Source organism: Portunus trituberculatus, chromosome 40 (assembly GCF_017591435.1).
Source record: "Portunus trituberculatus isolate SZX2019 chromosome 40, ASM1759143v1, whole genome shotgun sequence".
NCBI classification, from domain to species: Eukaryota; Metazoa; Arthropoda; class Malacostraca; order Decapoda; family Portunidae; genus Portunus; species Portunus trituberculatus.
This window is the reverse complement of record NC_059294.1, coordinates 5,522,501-5,545,000: the sequence shown is the minus strand read 5'-3', so window position 1 is coordinate 5,545,000 and position 22,500 is coordinate 5,522,501. Positions and strand designations below refer to the sequence as shown.

The window sequence follows — 22,500 nt, the reverse complement described above, 5'->3', positions numbered from 1 at the left end:
GTGGGGATAGGTGAACGGGGCACTGATGAAAAGGAATCATGCGACCAGGCAGTGAGATATGTGGTGGTGTGCTGGCACTGATGGTACTGGTGGTGTTATTACCTCCTTCAGGATCGCAGAGAGAGAGAGAGAGAGAGAGAGAGAGAGACGTGGAACACACACACACACTTACCAATTGCTCTTTTAAGATAAGATAACAGTTCTCGTATATCTTTACCTTAATCTTAATCATAAGTGAGCAAAATACAGCCAGAGAGAGAGAGAGAGAGAGAGAGAGAGAGAGAGAGAGCAATATGACACACTAAAGTGACTAGACAAAAGTAAGAGTGAAGGGTTTATGAGAAGTATATAAGGTTGAAAAAATGTCATAAGCTGTTCTACGTTGAGTTAAATCAAACGAGCATGCCTACGTGTGTGTGTGTGTGTGTGTGTTGGATGAGTCCGCTTTATTTTGAAAAGAACCTTCACACTGTTTTGTTACTCATTTGTCTTATAAAGATTGTGTCAGTATTTTTTTATTTATGGAAATCACGTCAGCATTTAGAGCAGAGTTAACTCTCTCTCTCTCTCTCTCTCTCTCTCTCTCTCTGGAAGGTCTATTACTGTCATGGTGTGTGTGTGTGTGTGTGTGTGTGTGTGTGTGTGTGTGTGTGTGTGTGTGTGTGTGTGTGTGTGACGTTCTGACCTTGAAGCCAGTACGCTACGCCGCACGACTCCTACCACACTGACTCAATAAGACAATAATTGTGCGAGGTATTTCACTTTATTAGGACAACTAGTATTGTTACGAATAGAGAAAGAAAGGAGCTAACATTTCGCCTGAACTCTCGTGTCTATAACTTCACTTTATCCACTGATAATGACTACTGGGCTGATACTGTAACTAATATATGACTTGCTTTTTGTTTTTTGTTTTCTGGAAGATGCGATAAGCACTAGGTGGTGGTATGCAATAACAATCTAGTAACAATAATAGTTGTTGCTGTAGCAGGTACTGGAAAAGAGTTCAATTTGTAACCGTGCCTGAATAGGAATAATCAGGTTATTTCATTCCATGGAGGCGGAAGTCTCTCTCTCTCTCTCTCTCTCTCTCTCTCTCTCTCTCTCTCTCTCTCTCTCTCTCTCTCTCTCTCTCTCTCTCTTTCCGAAGGACTTGTGATAGATAGTAGAGATAACCAGTTAAGACAATGATGCATGAATCACCAATATTTACAAAGTCTTACTATTCCCTTCATAGGTGTTGATAAGCTATCGTGACTGTGGCAGGGGTCGTTGCCTACACCCGTTCTCTTATCTTCCATGATTATAGTTTGGGTTAGATAAGTGTTAGACTGACTAGTAGTAGTTATGCGAGTATAGTTACTACTCATGGTCGTCATCTCATCTTTACGAGTTCATGATTTCATGTGTTTTGTTTAAGATATACAGATCAACAAACGACGACTTTATAAATCAATATGTAGGTTGTGTGTTCAAGATATACATTGTAATCCAAACAGGAAGCGTTTGATGCTAATGAAGTATAGACAGCCAACGCAGTTTCCGGGTGCATCTCAGGAAGTGTAAACTGTGCACACGAGCAGTCAGGCGAATGGCCTTCCTGATAGTCACGGCCACATTATAGAAAGGAAAGGAAACCCATTCTACTCTGTGTATGTCAATCAATAGATAGCCTAGAATATCATTAGGTAGTCACAGTAAACTTTTCTGATTCACATCAAATAAAATAAATAAACCAATAAATTAATAAACAAATATGTGAAAAAAAACTATCGATACGTCCCATAGGACATACTAATCTACGTACAGTAAATTAGATTAGATAGTTTTGGCTTATCACAAACAACCTCGTTAAAAACCAACACTTCATAATTTCCTTTTCCTCTTTTAATTTCTTTATTCCCTTCCCTAAGTGATATTATCAATGTATATTTCCATATTCAGTACAGTTACTTGCAAATATAAAGGAAGACAAACGGCAACACACCTCGTGATCCCCAGTGAAGTAGACAGAATAACAAAGCAAAGACTTGTATTGCAGTGTTACTTAACATAAATACTTGAAAACCAATACAGTACATGCTAGTGTATAGTGGTTGTGAAGTCAATTATCCCAGCTAAGTATGTATATTAGTATTATTTCATGGTAAATCCTTTACCCCCTGAATACTGCGTTTCTATATTCATTCTGCTTACTATCTGGTGATTTTATACAGCTTCATGAACTTATATGGGGTATCAAAATAGTGAAGATTGTATCTATTAGTCTTCTGACTTCCATGGAGCCTTCCTAATGTCAATACAATTGTCTAATCGTACAGTAAATTAGATTAGATAGTTTTGGCTTATCACAAACAACCTCGTTAAAAACCAACACTTCATAATTTCCTTTTCCTCTTTTAGTTTCTTTATTCCCTTCCCTAAGTGATATTATCAATGTATATTTCCATATTCAGTACAGTTACTTGCAAATATAAAGGAAGACAAACGGCAACACACCTCGTGATCCCCAGTGAAGTAGACAGAATAACAAAGCAAAGACTTGTATTGCAGTGTTACTTCATGACCTTAACATAAATACTTGAAAACCAATACAGTACATGCTAGTGTATAGTGGTTGTGAAGTCAATTATCCCAGCTAAGTATGTATATTAGTATTATTTCATGGTAAATCCTTTACCCCCTGAATACTGCGTTTCTATATTCATTCTGCTTACTATCTGGTGATTTTATACAGCTTCATGAACTTATATGGGGTATCAAAATAGTGAAGATTGTATCTATTAGTCTTCTGACTTCCATGGAGCCTTCCTAATGTCAATACAATTGTCTAATCGTACAGTAAATTAGATTAGATAGTTTTGGCTTATCACAAACAACCTCGTTAAAAACCAACACTTCATAATTTCCTTTTCCTCTTTTAGTTTCTTTATTCCCTTCCCTAAGTGATATTATCAATGTATATTTCCATATTCAGTACAGTTACTTGCAAATATAAAGGAAGACAAACGGCAACACACCTCGTGATCCCCAGTGAAGTAGACAGAATAACAAAGCAAAGACTTGTATTGCAGTGTTACTTCATGACCTTAACATAAATACTTGAAAACCAATACAGTACATGCTAGTGTATAGTGGTTGTGAAGTCAATTATCCCAGCTAAGTATGTATATTAGTATTATTTCATGGTAAATCCTTTACCCCCTGAATACTGCGTTTTATATTCATTCTGCTTACTATCTGGTGATTTTATACAGCTTCATGAACTTATATGGGGTATCAAAATAGTGAAGATTGTATCTATTAGTCTTCTGACTTCCATGGAGCCTTCCTAATGTCAATACAATTATCTAATCGTATACAAATCTCAAGGGAAAAATGTGTCCCAGTATTGAAGGGATGAATATATGTATATGACAACTCAGTACAATACAGACTTGCATACTATGGGTACAATGTGCAGTGTAGTAGGAGTATCTGCTACTCATAAGTATACTCATCGACACACCACCGCTCCTGTGTGACAGCATGGGGTGTTTTTATGTGTAAGTCAGGATTAGCCTCCTTTACTGTCGTGGTTAACGTAATCATCACATTGTCTTCGTTGGTCACGTTCTGTTTCTCCGTCACATTCCCTCTACTACATAAATATTTCTTTTATATTTATTTTTCGTGTACACAAGGTTGTCTGTATGTTCGTTCATCAAGCTAACTACAGCGATCGATCTTCTGTCCAGTATTATTAGCAATTCTAGGGTGACCTGTTTTGTTTAATTAATTGTTTCATCATTGGTGGTGGGTTTTGCTTCCCGGTTTACAATGTATTCAACTCTTCCTCAATGCTCTTCTCTTCCTTCTTCATTTTATTACATACTGATTGTTAGTCTTCCTATACTCTACACATTTTGTTCTTCCCTTCATTTTTATTCTCCTTATTTGCCCTTATGTTATTCTGTTTCTTCCTCAATTCAATTTTCTTGTCCTGTGTGCATTCATATTACTTGTCTTCTCTGCACCTTGCTCTCTCCCTCGATCCTTCCCTGTTCGTCCATTCTCATCGCTTGCCTTCTTGCATAATAGATCGATCCTCTCCTTCGATTCTGTACTTTCCTTGTTTTTCATTCTTCTTCCATTCATATTCTTCTTACTGTTATACTTTTAACATTTGTCTTTCTCTGCAGTTTCTGACCGTCTTGCCCACATCCTTGTTCTAGTCTCATTGTCTTCCTAACACAGTTATGGCGTTATCTTTCTTCCCTAGACAACTATTCTCACTGCCTAGCCGCCCTAGTGCCTACATTCCTCGATTAATCTCTCGGTCTCTTCTGTTAATTGTACATCCATAGTTATTAATTGTCTTCCTACTCTCTCTCTCTCTCTCTCATCATGTGTTCACTCGATGTCAGTCGGCAGGCTTTAGCATATTCCGCTGTGACTCCAGCCGGGCACCTTCCTTGCTCGAACCTCACAGGTTTAATGCGTAGTAGTACCTAGGTAGCCTTCGCAAGTTCGCAGTGGATACCTCAACCTTAACTCGCAGGTTTCCAAACTTCATTATAAGCTTACTTCCATCCTTCCTGCAGAGATGTTTGTACCGAATGCAAGGTTTAGTCTTCATATGCTAAGATAATTTACTCTTTCTTTTACATATTTTACGCAACATAAAAATCAAGATTTAGGTGATACTACAGTGACAGTTACCATAATCGTTCGCTAAAATATGTTCCGTTGTATTTAATCTTGCCGCGTGCGTACGTGCATCCGTGTGTTTGTTTATCAGAGAGCAGGACTGTGTGTGTGTGTGTGTGTGTCAGCTGGGAGAGGCGAGGTTGCTCAGTCCGCCGCTCGCTCTCACACCAACTCGGCGAAAAGATGGCGACGGTCATGCAGCGGCAGAGATCCCGCAGACGATTGGCCGCTCTCACCTTCCTCTCGAACATTTCCCTGGACGGCACGCACCGGGACACTCGCCTATCCCAGTACGGCGGCGGAGGATTCTTGGGCAAGGTGCTGGACGTCCGAAACGATGTGCAGTCGGACAGAAACAAGGAAAACCAGGCCGTGGTGGGGGAGGGCCAGCCGAGCATCCCAGCGGTAGCAGCCAAGCAAGTGCCAGGAGTGCCACCGTGCCAGTCTGATGGTCATATATTCGCCAGGGACTCCAGTGACGGCGGCGGCACCGAAAAGCCTCATGGGATACAATTTAGGGACAGGTGAGGAGGCCTGTCGCAGGTGATGAGTGTAGGTGAGTAGTGGTGAATGTGCGAATGTGGGCAGGTGAGAGCTTTGGTGAGTAGTGATGAGCTTTGGTGAGAAATGGTGACTGTGGCGATGTGGCGATAAGCTTTATTGAGTAGTGGTGAGCTTTGGTGAGTAGTGATTGTGTGGGTCCTGGCAGGTTATGAGTGATGAGTGTGATAGATAATGCTGAATGTGTAAATCAACTGGTGGTGAGCACAGGTAAGCAGTGGTAAATGTGTGGCTGATCTGGTGATGAACTGCTTAGACCATACCCATGAGTCATCCTGCCCCCTGATACAATCCTTGCTAGGTTGTCCAGGACTGTTACTGTAGGCCAAGGTCAAAGCTCAGTATTATGTTTGTGATTCTTCCTCGGCAGTAGTTTTTCAATTAGAACTTAACGCCAGTGGTGTAGCTGAGGGGGGTAGAAAGGATGGTCCACCCCAAACGTTTTTTTGGGGAGGACGACACTTTTGGTCCATTGTACAAGTGGCCATTGGCGTTAATTAGTCTCTCACAGTTGTTAGTTTTACATTATTAGGCATGTGCGTGCTATTGTTAACTAATCCTGAGCCCATATTCTTGATATACACAGGCCTAGGTGTGTGCAAACACTTCACAGTTCATTTTAAATTGTTTATGCATGTCTAGCAAGGAAATAATAATTACTGAATATTTCACTACAAATGATTTTATTCAATTTCAATTAATAGAATACAGCTAATTTTTAATCTTGGATTCAATTTTCCTTAGCTTTGCTGCACTAACTACTGGATAATGTCATCTGAAGGTTTGATTGTTTACTTAATGGTTAAAGAGTCTTGCTTTATAGTAATTGTTTCTGTTGTATATATCAGGAATGCACATGATATGGAAGTTGGTTGATATATGGATCCTCAAATAGTTCTTTCTAGATTTATTTATCATTCACTATGTCTGATTATATTCTCATCATGTATTTTATTATTGAGGAGGAGGAGGAGTAGGGAGTCCGCCAGTAAAGGCAGGCACTGCTTAGGCATTTAACCAGAGACCTTCCACTTGACAGGTAGATGTGCTACCTGTTACACCACAGTCACCTCCTGGTGGCAAACCTCATATGGAGCAAGTTAATTTGATCAAACACTTAGACTATGTGTTCATATATTTTATCAATCTGAAATTTCATATGGAGCAAATTATTTCGATGAAACACTTAGACAATGTGTTCTTATATTTTATCGATCTGAAACCTCATATGGAGCAAAATTAATTCAATCACTTACAATGTGTTCGTATATTTTATTGATCTGAAGTTGCTTTAGGTATTGAAATACAGATATTGAATATAGATATATATGTATAGATATACAGGCAATCCCCGCTTACTGAAGGTTCACACAACAAAATATCGCTACAACGAAGGTTTCCTTTTACTACCATCTGCCTGTTTAACGAACACCAAACTTGCTTTAACGAAATTTTAGCCAGTTAATTTTTTCCAAGTTTGAAAAGCCCCTCCATATCACGCAAGTTGACAGGCTTTTGAATACACCAGCGCCTCTTGTGACAAAATGCGCACCACTCACTCCCCCTAGTTCAAAACAATAACAGCGTCAGCAGCAGCTCGTCTTCCCTCACTCTACATGCCACCAAAACTCCCTGCAATGTCACCTAGCATTGCTAATATGACCAGGAAGTCTTTTACTCTCGAAGTGAAGCTGGATATTATTCATAGACACGAGAGAGGGGAGAAAACTAATAGCATTGCTTCCCACCATGGCTTGACTCCATCTACTGTCTACCATTTTCAAGTCAGCAGACTCTATTAAGAAGGCTGGTGAGATCATATCTTCCTTGCAAGCTAAAAGAACCACCTAAACTCGTGACTGCAATGGATAAAATGGAAAGCCTTGTGGAAATGTGGTACATAAGTTTTGTATGCGGTACAATGATGTGCCCTTTGTTTACATTCCACAGGTTGCCAGCTAGCGTATTTCCCACTCCACTATCCCTCCCTTCATAAATTTAAGATCATCAACATTATGAAGTTACTTTCATACATACATTAGTGTATATTATAATGACTTAGTCTTAAATTAAACTGCTTAAATGTTTAACTTCATAATTTTTACTTTCATTAAACCTTTCACTGTACTATGATGCACTTGCTTTGTTTACTCTCAATGGAAACTCAAGTCAGGGGTTAAACTTCTTATAATTGGTTTGCTTAACGAAAATTCACTTAATGAAGGTTTTTTTAGGAACGTAACCCCTTTGTTAAGCGGGGGTTGCCTGTATATGTATATACAGAGTTGACGGTAAAGTTCTATCTAGTTACAGACATTGGTCTGTATATTTGTTTATGATTCTGCATTAGAGAGAAAAATTGGGTCTGTTACTGGTAATCGTTTTCTACGAATGTTAATTTCTCCTCAGAACCAACACAAATAATTCTGAAGCAGGAGACCGTTCTGCAATTCAGCGAAAGCGCCCCACTCAACACCACCTTCATCACCATCCCCACCTGGTGGAGAAGGCTCCATGCTTTAGCAGCAGTGAGAGCCTCGGTGGTCCTCTGCCCAGTGAGTGTTAATGTATCCTCTTATGAATCTGTAAATTATTTGTTCTGGTAAGTTAGATTCAGTTTGGTGCTAAATGATGCATTCTAGCCATGTACTGGTGTTTTGTGAAAAAGTAACATATATGAAATTATGGGATCAGCAGATGACCCTTGCTGATGTTAATGTGATGATCTGTTACCAGATATTGGTGGTGGGCGCACTAGAAAGCTATCAAGTAATGTGTCTGACTCCTCGGGACCACCAAACAAGGGGGTGAAGTTCTTCAAAACAGGACATGACCACCACCCTCGTGATGACAGGATTGTTCTGCTTTCAACACACCGAATTCCTTTCTATATTTTTTCATCTCTGCCATATAATAAACCAAAGCTTGGAGGGTAATTTTCTTTATATTCAGATATAAATGATCATTGAGATTAATCATGTGTATTGCTTTTGTCTTTTCTCTTGGATTGTTTATTTTTGCCTTTTATGGATGTTCATACATAATGGATAAAAAAGAGCTACAAGTAAATCATTCTAATGAACCAGATGCAGCTGTTACATGTTGTCACCTTGAATAGTAATGTAATTAGCATGATAAGGTTTTGGAAGTTTGTAAAATAATGTACACATGCTTGACTTGGCCCCTTGTCTGCTGATGTGATAAGTAACAGTGCATCTCTATACAGCCGTGGTGATCACCACTATGGGCGTGGGGAGAGTGGCCGTCGGCGCCATGCATCAGGCAACAGGACGCTCTCCACTATCAGTGACAGCGGCGATCCTTCACACATTCTGGGCTATGATCGCAATGATGAGTTTCTGGTGTGTTATCTTCCAGTTTTTGTCTTGATTCTCAGTGGAGGTGTGTCAGGCTGCTGAAAATAACTTGAAAATTTTAGTTACATTGATATTATAAGACATCAGCTTTACTGAATTAGATACACTCGACCCTCAAAACAACGGACTTCCCATCAATGGATTTTGGAAACTACGGACAAAAATCTGGAGTCCGGTTTAATCTACGGACGAATATTAAAATGCGCGCGATTGTCCGTTCCCGGCAAATTATTGTCCGGTAGGTAGCGGGTCGGTTGCGTCATCAGCTGTTGGCCGCCATGTTTAATCTTCAGTCCGTGCGTTTTCAACCAACAGCGAACATGGTCCAGTGCTTACCGCGGCTTTTTTATGCATTTGTACCCTTCCCACGAGTGCTTAACCTATCCGAAATGCCTCCTAAACCTAGTAAACTAGTGAAGCGTAATCGAAAGGCTCTTCCAGTGGCTGCTAAGCTTGAACTTATATGAATATTAGAAAATTTTACGTATTTTATGTACATTTTATACAGTTTTTTACGTACTTTTGGAAAGAACGGACTTTTGCAATCTACGGACAGGGTCGTGCACGCATTTGTCCGTTGTTTCGAGGGTCGAGTGTATTTTTAATTCAAACTTTTATAATTGGATTTATTTATGTATATTTGGCTTATTTTACTAAGCAGTTCTTCCCGGGGATGACCATGACAGAATGATCTCCATTTTTAATCCATATTATATTTTCTGGTGTTAAGTTGTGTTATCCTATTAGCATTAGCATTATATTTATGCAAAGAGTTCATGTTATTGTAACTTTTTTGTCACTCAGCAGGAAAGGTCATATTGTGAACTCCTGGTGCCATCTCGGAGTTTCTTTTGCAAGCCTCGGCGGCAACAGTCAGAGCACAATGATTTGTGTGACATGAATGAGCGCTGCATGCACCCTGGTGTGGCTCGCTGCTTCAGTTATGAACCTGCCACACACAAAGCCACAGCACACTATGTCCCTCATCCCCAGCATGGCCACCTAGACAAAGGTAAGCCATAACGCTTCTCAAATCATGGCTGAGAAATGCATTTTTTGCTAACACACTTTTTACATATTGAGCTTTGTAGCATTTTTGGCATATGTAATTTGTATGTTGTTAGTCAAGACATAGTAAGTTGCTGAAACAGTATGGTGCAGTGCTAGGTAAATGTAATTCAAACTTGTGTCTATGGGCAAGTGCTCATACTAATGTGAAAGAACTGTAACAAACTTATCTAAAAGGTAGGTTTGCAAAAAAGATTAATTTGTGAAACGTTTCAGCAAAAATATTAAATATGAAGTAAGGAAATAGGAAGTAAGTTATGTACATCAACAGCATTTTATAAAAAGATTACATTGAAATTGATGATTTATAGTAATTATTTGTATAGTTTGCTTGTTTAAGGAATTAAGAGAATAGATACAACTCAGAATAGGGTAAATTGTAGATATGCATTCCTACCAGATGCCAAGTAGAGATCATCTGTCTCATACTTAGTATCAAAACCTTTGTATCAAACTGTAGTATATCCTTCCAGGTGAATCATTATGCATTTATTCTGTTCCTGTCAAGTAAGTAATGTCTTGACACTTCAAGACCATGACCTCTGAATTAACTGTATGCTGTTAAGCTGTGCACAAAAAAAAAGTGGTAATGGATGGACCTAAGTTGGACAGTTCAGATAAAGAAGACCATGACCTCTGAATTAACTCTATGCTGTTAAGCTGTGCACAAAAAAAAAGTGGTAATGGATGGACCCAAGGTGGACAGTTCAGATAAAGAAGTTAACCATAACGTTTACAGATATGCTGCAGTGTAACATGTATTTCACATTCATATTACAGGCATATGGTAATGAATGAACTATCATGTAATTCCTATATCTTATGCTCTGTGCCTCAGTAATACTCTCACTTTACCTTCTTGGTGATCTGATGTGTGTATCTCCCTTTATACCTCATGTTTGCTTATGACAGATTAATTAACATTTCCATTAATTGTATGTTTACTTTGCCTCTTCTTTAAGGATTTGTTCTTGTGTAACCCCTTTGCATTTAGTTGGAAAGCATACTGGTGAGAAAACTGCATAGGCCATCATGTGTTTCCTTAATGGTGTTAAAGAGATACAAGAATCTCTTCTCAGAAGGGTTTGAGGCTATGCACTTTGTGGTCACCCACAAAAATGTATCCCCCTCCCTGAAGAGAGACAGATTGTTGTAAAGATGCAGGACCATTAAGTGGCTGGTGGAAACTAGATCCAGTGTTGTGCACAAGACTTGAATGCAATTTTGGAAATCCTGATAAATCAGTTGTTATTAGTCTTTAATAGTCTTCGAGGTACCATGCAATTACTACACCAAAAAAAGAAACTGTGAATGAGAGCCAAACTCAAGAAGGAAGATTATTTGATTCTCAGAAAAACCAACGTTAGTTACACAATTGTAGCACAATGAAGTATTCATGGAACTTTTTGTGATCTCATCCTGCTCTCAGGGAACCAAAGAACATTATTAGTCTGCTGGTTTATCAGTGCTGTAATTTCCATGGCCCTGATGATTTTATTTACCAGTTAGGTGCATACTAGGATGTGTTTGTAATTCTTTGTGTGTCTTTTCTTGTGAAGGCTCTGTATGTGAGAATAATATGGCTAAAAGATTTCTTTTAAAATGTTACAGGATAGAAGACAGTGAGTAGTGAAATTAATTTCTCTTTGCTATGAATTATCTAATATTTATGCATTGAAAAATCTTGCTCAACTTTTTTTTTTATTATTTTTTATTTATTTATTTATTATTTATTTATTTATTTATTTTTTTTTTTTTTATACTTTGGAACTCTACTGTGTGCTATCCACCTTTCAGCCAAAGCCCCATTGCCTTGTGTTTACCAGGCAGGATAAGTAATAATCATAGCAAGTGTATTCTTTAGCCTGGAACCAATAATTGCAGGTGTGTGTGGCACTTCAGGCCATTCCGGGACTTTGACCTTATTGAGAGCGTTAGAGGCGGGGGAGCACATGATCAGAAAGGGTACACCAGAAGTTTTCATTAATGTTTCCACTGCAATCAATTCTTTAGTTTGACCTTAGTTGATGTGTGTTGCTTGATCCTAATGTTTCTCATAAACCACATTTGTGTTCAAATTACATGCTTCAAACTACCTTGGTAAAATAGCTACACTTGTATGATTCTTTTGATGAAAACACAAATATATTGCTTAGAGAATTATTGAACAGTATATTGTATCTAAAGGCGGCGTCACACTAGCACTTTTCCGTCTTCTTTTTCTGTCAATTTTCTGACGACTGTCAACTTTTGCAGACGGTGGCCGTCACACACAAGCTTGCTTCTGCCTTTGGCACGCTTGTCGATTGTAAACAAACATGGCTTCTCATTCACCCCAGCAAGCCGCGGCTTTTTTTACACCTTATAATATAATCAGCTGTTCTGTGATCCTAAAGGCAACGGTGACCTCTAATACTCTCTGTGAGAAATTCGTCAGAGTGTTTTGTCCACTGCTCATCTTGGCCAGCTACTTGGAATTTGCCTTGGAAATATTCAAAAGCGTTGCACATTCTCACTCCCCTGGAAATGTACACAAACAACTGAGGAACTTTTCATTGCTAGGCTAGAAGAAAAAAAATATGTATACAAATATATATTCATCAATTCATTTAAATTTCTTATGATAATAGCATTATTCCGTTTAACAAAAAAATATTTCTTTAATAAAAGTGTTGATTAGAAACCATAGTTCTTATTTTGACTAGAAATTGGCGCTAGACGAAAACGATGCGTTCCATCTGACTCAAGACGATGGAAAGAGTTGACAAGAGTAAAAAGATGACGGAAATCGCCTGAGACGACGGAAAAAGTGCTAGTGTGATGCCGCCTTAATGCAGCCATTATAGATTTATAGATGCCCTTATAGTGTCACTGAGAAGTACGTACTTGACTGCTCACAAAAAAAAGAAAAAAAAACTACAGTATAACATTGGTATTGAAGAATTTCTTAGTATTTTCCAGATTGTTGATTTACTTATTAAAACTACTACTAATTGTGCTGAACTGTTACAATATACATATTAAGGATGTATGATTTAGAATAACTGACCATTGGTTTATCTGTGCCACTGGAAGCTGAAGTTTTACAATCTTCACATCCATGACCAGATGTTTACTTGTTTATTTCAAAGTCATGAACATATCCAAAGTGAGTCAAGTGACAAGGAGGGGAGATGGGAGGCTTGTGACTTGACTTTGCTGAGTTTTGTGCTTGACTTGTTTATGAACAATGAAGTCATGTATGTGCAGACATGTGAGATATTACACCACCTTTGCTGTTATTTTGTCTGTACAACAGGAACAGTTTATAATCCTGTAAAGAATCAAGATCTTTTCTTTCACTCACACTGATGAATTTTGGGTTAAATGCTGCATGTTGATTGGTTTGATGGCACTGGTCTTCTGATACAGCTTTTCATTCTTCTCTTGAGTGACTTGGAAGAAGTAGCACATCTTCATGAAATTACTACTTACTTCTTTCATTGTGTCTCCACTATCACAGAGGTTGTTGAATGAGCTTGTTGATCATTTGTGTTTCAACTTGTGTATTTGTGCACCTTTTTCCTTTAGTCAGGAATAAACTGATAAATCTACTCTCCCTTGTAATTGATGTAAGAAAATAACATACATGTGTCCAGACAGTAAATCAATGTGTACACAGTTATTGGGTACATCTGTGTGTACACCTTTACTGGGTTTTGAGCAGCCTGTGTGGAAATATAAAGCTGTTCCTTTCCTTATCTCACACACCATGGCCTCGCCTCCCATGTTGCTGCAGTGTTCATGGAGTGTTGCCACCTACCCTGTATTGCCACCCTCTTGGTTCCACCTGTACAATATAAGATTAATGTTGGTGGTTGTTCATGAGTGTCTTTCATACTCCACAATGTTGGGCTGAATCATTGGTTGAGAATTCAAATGATCACCCTCTAGGGCTGGTTGTGTTTGAAATTATCAGAGGACAAAGTTTATACAGGCAACCCTCGCTTAACGAAGGGGTTACATTCTTAAAAAAACCTTCGTTAAGCGAAACGATTACAACAAGTTTAACCCCTGACTTGAACTTCCATTGAGAGTAAACAAAGCAAGAGTGCATCATAGTACAGTGAAAGGTTTAATGAAAGTAAAAATTATGAAGTTAAACATTTTGGCAGTTTAATTTAAGTCATTATAATGTACACTAATGTATGTATGAACGTAACTTTATAATGTTGATGATCTTAAATTTATGAAGGGAGGGAGAGTGAAACGGGAAAGATATTAACCGGCAACCTGTGGAATGTAAACAAAGAGCGCATCCTTGTATCACATACAAAACTTATGTACCACATTTCCACAAGGCTTTCCATTTTATCCATTGTAAAGTCACGAGTTCAGGTGGTTCTTTTAGCTTGCAAGGAAGATACGGTCCCACCAGCCTTCTTAATACAGTCTGCTGACTTGAAAATAGTAGAGACAGTAGATGAAGTCAAGATGGTGGCGAGCAATGCTATTAGTTTTCTCGCCTCTCGTGTCTGTAAATAATATCCAGCTTCACTTCGAGAGTAAGAGATTTCCTGGTCTTCTTAGCAAAGCTTGGCGACATTGCAGGGTGTTTTGGTGGTAAATTGAGCAAGGGAAGACGAGGTGTTGCTGCGCTGTTATTGTTTTGAGCAGGGGGAGTGAGTGGTGCACATGTTGTCCACGAGAGGCGCTGGTGTATTCAAAAGCCTGTCGGCTTGCGTGATATGGCGGGGCTTTCAAACTTGGAAAAAATTACCTGGATAAAACTTCATTAAAGCGAATTTGGTGTTCGTTAAACGAGCAGATGGTAGTAAAATTAAACCTCCGTTGTAGCGAAATTTCGTTGTGTGAACCTTCGTTAAGCGGGGATTGCCTGTACATATTTTGATGTTGCACAATGTTTCATTAAGGGCATGCATTTGTTAAAATGTTGATCAAAGTGCTGACCAGCTCTGTTGAATTGATATTGATGATAACTGCTGGGGAAACTTTGCTACTAACATTGAAGTATGAGTTACTCATTTTTGCTTTGAACACTCATAGTTTGTAAATGTCCATCCCGGTGAAACACGGGTGCAGAGAGGTGGGCTCCAGTGTTTTATCTCTCATTTCTCACTTCCTGGGACAGCCAGCAGTGGTGGGGGTGAGATGGAGGAGTGGCGGCTCCTGGGCACATTGACGGGCAGCAGCCACCAATACCTACCCAATATGCTGGATGATCCTGAACTCCGTGCTGGAAAGCACCGCAAGCTGCTTCGCTTTCCATCCTATATGGTGAGTGCTCGGCTAAGAACTGATGCTATGCTGCTCAGAATCTTTATTATGGAAAAAAAAAAATTTATAAGGTTTTTTTTTCTAATATCTCTCTCTCTCTCTCTCTCTCTCTCTCTCTCTCTCTCTCTCTCTCTCTCTCTCTCTCTCTCTCTCTTTCTTTCTTTCTTTCTTTCTTTCTCTTTCTTTCTTTCTCTCTCTCTCTCTCTCTCTCTCTCTCTCTCTCTCTCTCTCTCTCTCTCTCTCTCTCTCTCTCTCTCTCTCTCTCTCTCTCTCTCTCTCTCTCTCTCTCTCTCTCTCTCTCTCTCTCTCTCGTGAACATAACTAATTACTCTTGGGATGGTGAAAATATTTTTGAATGTATCAAATTTGTAATCTTTACAGACATCAGTCATGGATTATACCAAACCCTCAGAATTGAAAAAAGAATTGAATGATAAATTCCGCAGCAAATTCCCTCACATCCAGCTGACTCTGAGCAAACTTCGCAGGTATGCTGTAAAGAGTTGTGTATTTTTTAGTCCTTCGCTTGTTAGAAGCTAAAGCTAACTTCATCTGGAATACAGTTTCCGTATTTGAAGGCATGTAAGTTGCACAGACATACAAGATGCACCACTATTTCAGCAGGTCAAATTTAGGAAATGTTTTTAGTGTATTTAAGCATACACTGTTGAAAGCAATCTAGCAGCACATTACACAAGCATAATACACATCTCCTCAAGTTCAGGCTAATGTGGGACTGGGCAGCCAAAGTTATGTTTATTTTTCCTCTTCAATTGGTCTTCTTGCTGTTACCAGATATGTATAATTTTTTTTCCGTAGGTGGTAGCCCAAAAGCCTTTGCTGCTGCTCTTTTGCCTTGCTCCTTGGCATAATATACCACTTGTAGTTTGTAGAGGAATGTGTAACTTGATTTTTTTTCTCCTGCTACTATAATGGTGAGGGTGTTGATGTGTCTTGTTATGATTGGATCAGATCAGCTGTAGAGTTGGAGAGATAGCCTTTGCTCTGCTTCCCCACGATGTTGTTTTCTCACTTTTGTTGTTGTTGGTTTTTTTTTTTTTACTTCTTTTTACACAATCAACCTCTATATATAGTGGAGACTCAATACTTGCACTTAATTCCTTCCAAATGGATGTTTGATTATTAAAAAGTTAGGCTTTTGATACCTATAAATCAGGTAATTCGTTCTCATCCTAGCAAAATCTTAATTTTATAGAAATTTCAATGTTTTTCATGAATTTTATTTGGCTGCTTATGGATAACTTAGAAGAGGAGGGGAGAAGGGTGGGGAGGAGGAGGCAGGTTGTCGAAGGATGAGTCACCATTCATGAAAACATCTTTGTACCTTATCTCCTGGTGTGATTCCTGTGAACCCACTAGTGGAGGGCTGTAACTCACAAACCCTTGCACTCTTGCCAGATTCCTTATTTTCACCACTAATAAGGCTCTTTAGTGCCATCGTAAGTTCATAAATAAAAAAAACTACCAACAACGCAGAGGAATGTTGTTTTTTCTCAAGACAGTGGCAGGACTAGGAATGCGCACTGGCATCCAGTATACCGATATTACTGATATTACCAGTAATACGGTATCAGAATGGGACAGTGACGGTTGTGAGAAGGGAGAGGACAGAGCTTTGTATACGACCAATTTTGAGGCTGTTTGATTACCAGATATTTTCACCAGTAATAAGCCTTTGGTGATAATGTAAATTTATAAGTGAAAAACTACTGACAGAATGCACAAGAATGTTATTCTGATGACCGTGGCAGCACAACTGGTGGAGGGAAGAGAGGGAGAGGCCAGGAAGCCTTTATTTACAATCACATGTGTGGGTGTTTGACTATCAGGTATTTTTTCGAGTATTAAATTGAACTTTTGTGTTCGAGTATTGAAAAGTTTGACTATTTAGACATTCAAGTATTGAGTCTCCACTGTATTTTCTTCTCTTTCTTTCACTATCAACTTGATATTTAGGAACTTGGTGTTACTCCTCACCGTCAGATGGCATCGAGTCAGGGTTCCAATCAGCTATTATTTATAAACATGCGTCACAGCCTCACAGGTTAGTGAGCATCATGGAGAAGATTAGGCTACAGGAGGTCTCGACTTCACATATTAAATGCAGGACAATTTTTTGTGCCAAATTTTTTGGAAAAAGGTGCATCTTATATGCCATCAAATATGGTAACTAATTTGCGTACTTAATAGTGTTACCATTAGAATAGTCTTCCTTTCCTCTTTCTTATTTGTTTTGACAGTCTCACATTCATATATCTTTTACAGATGACTGTTGAGTGTGTACCTATTCTTTATGTAATCTTTTCTCTGACCTTTGATGTGATTTCTTCACAGGATCTATTTTTAACTAAACTTAATCTTGTTTGGTCTGTCTCTAATTCTACAATTGTAAGGCAAACACCTAGAAGTGATGGTTTTGATTTTGAGTTAAATTTGTTGTCAGAGCTAATTTCAACTTGCAGTTTGAAACGCGAGATGCTGAAGATTGCTCGGCAGGAGTGTGACATAGATTTATTGACAGTGGCTCAAGCTTATGTTTACTTTGAACGCCTCATCCTGAAAGCCATTGTCAACAAACAGAACAGGAAACTTATTGCTGGAGCTTGTCTCATCCTCTCAGCCAAGATGAACGATGTTAAGGGGGAAGTTCTCAGTAATTTGATTGAGGTGAGTGGTAACTTATACTTACCTAGTTGAGATTTTCTTGCTGTGAGGCTTCTATTCCAAAGTATATATTGATGCTTCTACTTTCAAGTTGAATAAGAATTATTGATCCTGTTCTAATCTTGCTAGCCCAGTGAGCCAGGCAGGCAACATCTACACTAGGATGGAAAGAGCATTGTGATGGAGACTTTTTCATGAAACTTTAGTTGAATATTGAATGCCAATGTTTGCTTGTATTTCAGAAAACAGAGAACACATTTCGCCTCAATAGGCGTGACTTGACCCATTGGGAGTTTGCAGCATTGGTTGCCTTAGAGTTTGGACTTCACCTGCCAACATGGCAAGTGAATCCACACTATCAACGGCTCTTATTTGAGTCTTGACGAAAGCAAGGGACTGGAAATTCAGCGTTCAACGTTTGACCCAGTTGTTGCTGAGGTAGATACAACAGAGAAGGTTTGGTCACAAGCCATGATCTCAAGTATAGATAGGATGTTGTCTCGGATACCATTTGCTTCCATTTGAAACTAGTTCCAAACAGTTTTGATAAGAAATACTAGAAGACTGTCTACATCTTCCTTTCATTCAACTTCTTAATGGTAAGTTTGAAATCCTTGCAATGTTGGAAAAGTATATGTTGTTTTGAGTGCATCTCACATAGTTCCTTTCTTCATCTATTGTGGCAATCACAGATATTATATCTTCCATTTTAATTTACTAATATATATATATATATATATATATATATATATATATATATATATATATATATATATATATATATATATATATATATATATATATATATATATATATATATATATATATATATAACCACAATTCTCATATGTAGAGCCTTCACTGTATCTGTGGTGAGAAGGTAAACTGGTAAGGATTTTTGTAGTTCACTCATTGTCTTTACAAAGTTCATCATAGACATGCATCACTTTGTATATGTTGTCATTCAGTCATCAAAGTTGATTTTTTTAATATGGAGAAGACTGAGGGATTACAGGGTTACAGTTTTGTGTATTAGAGCATGTGTTTTAGCAGCATGCTCTACCTTCATCTCAGCAACAAGAACAAGAATTAAACTAATTGACTGCTGACGTTGTGTTGTATGGGCAGCATATGCTATGATTATATGTAGTATTGCTTGTATTTTTGCTCTATGGTGATTCCTCATTGTTGAAAAGGCATTTACACAGTAAATATTTATCTTTATGAAAACCTCTCTGCCTTGCAGTAGCTTTTAATTGGTAACTTTGTTATGGCTTTGCATTACCAGACGTGAAGTTTGCATCAAAGGTCTTTGGGAAAATCAGTAAGAAAGAGTTATCATGAATTCAGCTGGATGAATGGTACAGACACATGATGTTTCATGTGCTAAAGAGGGAACTGTAACCTCAGTAGGATTACAGTTTTTGATCAAGACTGATAGGCAGTATGGTATGACAATGGTACAAAGAATGACTGCTTGCAGTGCTACTAATACTTAATATATGTTAACTTTTGATAAATATGTTGCCATAGAAATACTAACATGTTGCTCATACAGTATTGAAGTGTAAGGAGAGGAGTGCTTTTGAGACTATTGTGTCTTACCAGTCCTCAGCAAAGATTTAGCCTAAAGTGGCTTGATTTCACATAAAATTTTTATGGAGAAACTTTAGAATGTACTTATGACATGTTTTGCATTTTTAGTAGCATCTGGAGCAATTCTACTGGTTTACCTTTGAAGCTGTTTAAAAAGAAAATTCTTACCCTATTCACCTCAATCTTGCTAATCTGAACCTCATTCTGGGGAAGTATGGTACTTAATTTTCTGCACTCCATTATTTTATTATTAGTATTCATTCATTCATTTTAGTAAAGTGGTCACAAGATAATATCTGTCAGTTCCTCACCAATAATCTTGCCCTTCATCCATATTACAGTTATTTCAAACTTGCAGGTAATTTTTCTGATGCACCAACTACTTCAGTATTTGTACTTTATACATTAATTAATTTTGTTACCTCACTGTCATATACATGAGTACAATAATTTAAAAGTGACATCTTCCTGGGTATGAAATCTTCCATGCATAGAGTTCTCTATGTTGTTAAAAGAACCTTGTTTGCCAGCCTTTAATATTTTTCTTGGCAGATGAGCCCAGCATATATAGTAGTTGTCTATTATCCCAGAACAATCAGTGTTTCATCTTATGATTTCAATATCTCAGATATTGAAATCAGATATTTCATCTTCAGGATTTTTTTTTTTTTTTTTTTTTTTTTTCTTTTTAAGATGTATGAAATTGAATTCATAGAGTAAAATAAGTTGGAACTTCATGTTGCTCATTTGTTGTGCATCCATGTGCTATTGTTTGCTTGTGTTTCTATGCATGTATGTGCTGGCTTTATGTTCTAATGAACATTCAATGAACACCTCTAAGTTGTCTTCCAGCTTGCACTTTTCCAGCATTTGTTTAAATAGCGACATTTTAGTCTCCAAGTATTCTTTATTTTTAGAATCTTTCTCAGAGGAAGTTTCCCCAACAAAGAGAATACCCAGCCCATGGCTTTGATGTTGCTCTCATCCTGCTGGTATGAATAATAGTAAGGATGTGAAACAAAATTATGATATGAACTTCTTTTCACAAAATTAATATTTTCAAAATTCCAAATGTAGTTTTGATGTGATTTCTATCTATCCTTTTCCCAATTCCCTCAATGTGTAGTGTTTCTGGAAACATTGAGTGGTAGCAGAAATGCATCTTCCCTTGGTTAGAGAATTGGACTGGGTTTTTAAGATAAATGGTGAACCATTCTAACATGAATATTTTTCATACTACAAAAGGGATTAACTTCTTCTTGACATTTGATTGAGAAATGGCATGCTTCTGAAAGACTTTGGTTCTCTGTGAATTTCCAAATATGATATTCTTAAAGCATGGGTAACTTCATTGATTGTTGTGAAGGATGCATGGAAAGTAGAAAATTTCAAAACCTGTGTTATTAAGGATGAAAATACTATCTCATGGTATGAGTATTGGAATAATTGGTCAGTAGTTTCTGTATTTATATGGAGCAAATCAAATATCAGTGTGAGAATTAATGCCTTGAAACCAATACTAATTATATAGTTGTCTTGTGCTTCTGCTTATATAAAGGAAATTTTTTGGATATCGTCAAATGGATTTAATTTAAGGCTGTTACCTTTATGAAAGGTATCCAGCATTCATCAAGCCCGGTGATGATAAACCTGGTGATGTAGGCAGGTGTACTGTCCTGCTGGAACAGTCTGGTATGTATGAGCTCTTGCAAGATTTCAGGGAGGTAAATATTAGGGAGTTATAGGGGAACAGTGATTCCTGTTAAGATTTTTTAGAAGTGCAAGTACACCTAAACTCTCAACAGTAATTGCCAGACCGTGAGTGAATTGGGATGTTTTAGTGTGCTTTTCATGTATACCAGACCATAGCTACTGGTAATTATTATAACTTACCTTACTGTGGCCCTCCTAAGGAACTTAATGGTGAAGCCATTGCTCAAATTTTGCATTAAAGGATGCAGCTCACCCAAGTAACAAAATTATTTGGTAAAATGACAAAGTTAGCCATGTGAAGAGGTGTTCTTCAATCAGGAGGGGGAAAAACTCTGAGGTGTGGTAATATTGTGAATCATGCTGTGACATAAGGATAAATCCATACCAGACTGTAAATTAAGAACATAGGCCACATGGTAAAAGGTCTTCAATTTATTGCTCATCACTTCCCTGAATGTAAAGACACTTGACAATGAAAGTCAACAAGTTAGTGCTCATCACTTCCCTGAATGTAAAGACACTTGACAATGAAAGTCAACAAGTTAGTTGGATCTCATTAAAAATACGAGTTTATTAGTGTTGATGCAACAAGCAACTGGATAAGGATTTCAATTTGGTTATAGGGAACTTTACATGGAATGATTATTTTTGTGTTCATATGAATATGTATGTACTGTACTTAAAGTGAGTTTTCAGTGTGTTTTTCAAAATAATGTGGCTGTTAAGAATTTCAGTGAAGTGAGAGATCTCAGCAGGAATTTCCCTTGTAAATGGTGACCAGGAATCAAGTTATTTGTAAAAGTCACATCAGAAAGCTGAAGAAAATGTGTTTCCACTATGGTAGAATAGTTCTTTGGTGTGGCTTATAAATGTTACTTTTGAAAAGTTTCAACAGTATTGCTATGGATATGTAGAAGGTGCCAGTGTGTGGAAGAAGTCACTGCATGGGTTACAGACCCAAGCACTTGACTCAAGGGTTTGTCAAGTGCTTATTATTACTTTTCACATAGCTTTAATTCCTCTTATATTATAGACACTTCATAGAAGTTTTTTGTGCAACATTTGTGTCTTATTCCTAAAGGAATTTGCATCTAGTCTAATGAGTTTCACTGGTGATGGCATAGTACAACTACTACTGATTAGCTCTGGAAGATATGCATAACTTTGTATATTCTAGAAATGTATATTTTCTTTACTGAAGAGAGATATCATAATTTTTGTGTTTTGTTGATTGGCAAGGCCTTCTTATATTGTTAGTGTATATTAGCTGTTGTTGGCATGTGGGCCCAGGATGGAGTCAAATCCAATTGCAGGTTCCTCAGTTGTCACTGCATAAGACACATCTACTGTGTGCAATCTCCACTGAATGCTGTATTAAGATATAGAAGGTATGGCAATGCAAAACTTGTAAAAGACTTAAGGGGTAAACTCTACAAGAAAGTTAGTTGCCTGAGAAGACTCTCAGACTGTAAGTACAGGCATACTGTAAAAATACAGTTACCAATATGGTAAGTCACTAGCACTGATGACATTT

At 37.9% G+C, this 22,500-nt stretch overlaps 1 protein-coding gene across 2 annotated transcripts in view; it reads left to right on the top strand.

Moving 5' to 3' along the window:
• The first annotated feature begins 4,778 nt into the window (after window positions 1–4,778).
• LOC123515997 (CDK5 and ABL1 enzyme substrate 2-like) overlaps window positions 4,779–22,500 on the top strand; it is an 18,926-nt gene continuing 1,204 nt past the window's right edge. The window contains exons 1-9 of one of the 2 annotated variants that reach the window (XM_045274968.1): window positions 4,779–5,213; window positions 7,660–7,805; window positions 7,987–8,182; window positions 8,477–8,612; window positions 9,432–9,639; window positions 14,827–14,972; window positions 15,354–15,460; window positions 17,456–17,660; window positions 17,900–22,500. The exon at window positions 17,900–22,500 is cut by the window's right edge and continues 1,204 nt beyond it. In XM_045274968.1, the coding sequence (XP_045130903.1) occupies window positions 4,873–5,213; window positions 7,660–7,805; window positions 7,987–8,182; window positions 8,477–8,612; window positions 9,432–9,639; window positions 14,827–14,972; window positions 15,354–15,460; window positions 17,456–17,660; window positions 17,900–18,040 (1,626 nt within the window). In that variant the 5' untranslated portion in view covers window positions 4,779–4,872 and the 3' untranslated portion in view covers window positions 18,041–22,500. The remainder of the gene's footprint in view (window positions 5,214–7,659; window positions 7,806–7,986; window positions 8,183–8,476; window positions 8,613–9,431; window positions 9,640–14,826; window positions 14,973–15,353; window positions 15,461–17,455; window positions 17,661–17,899) is intronic. The other variant, XM_045274969.1, reaches the window with a different exon arrangement.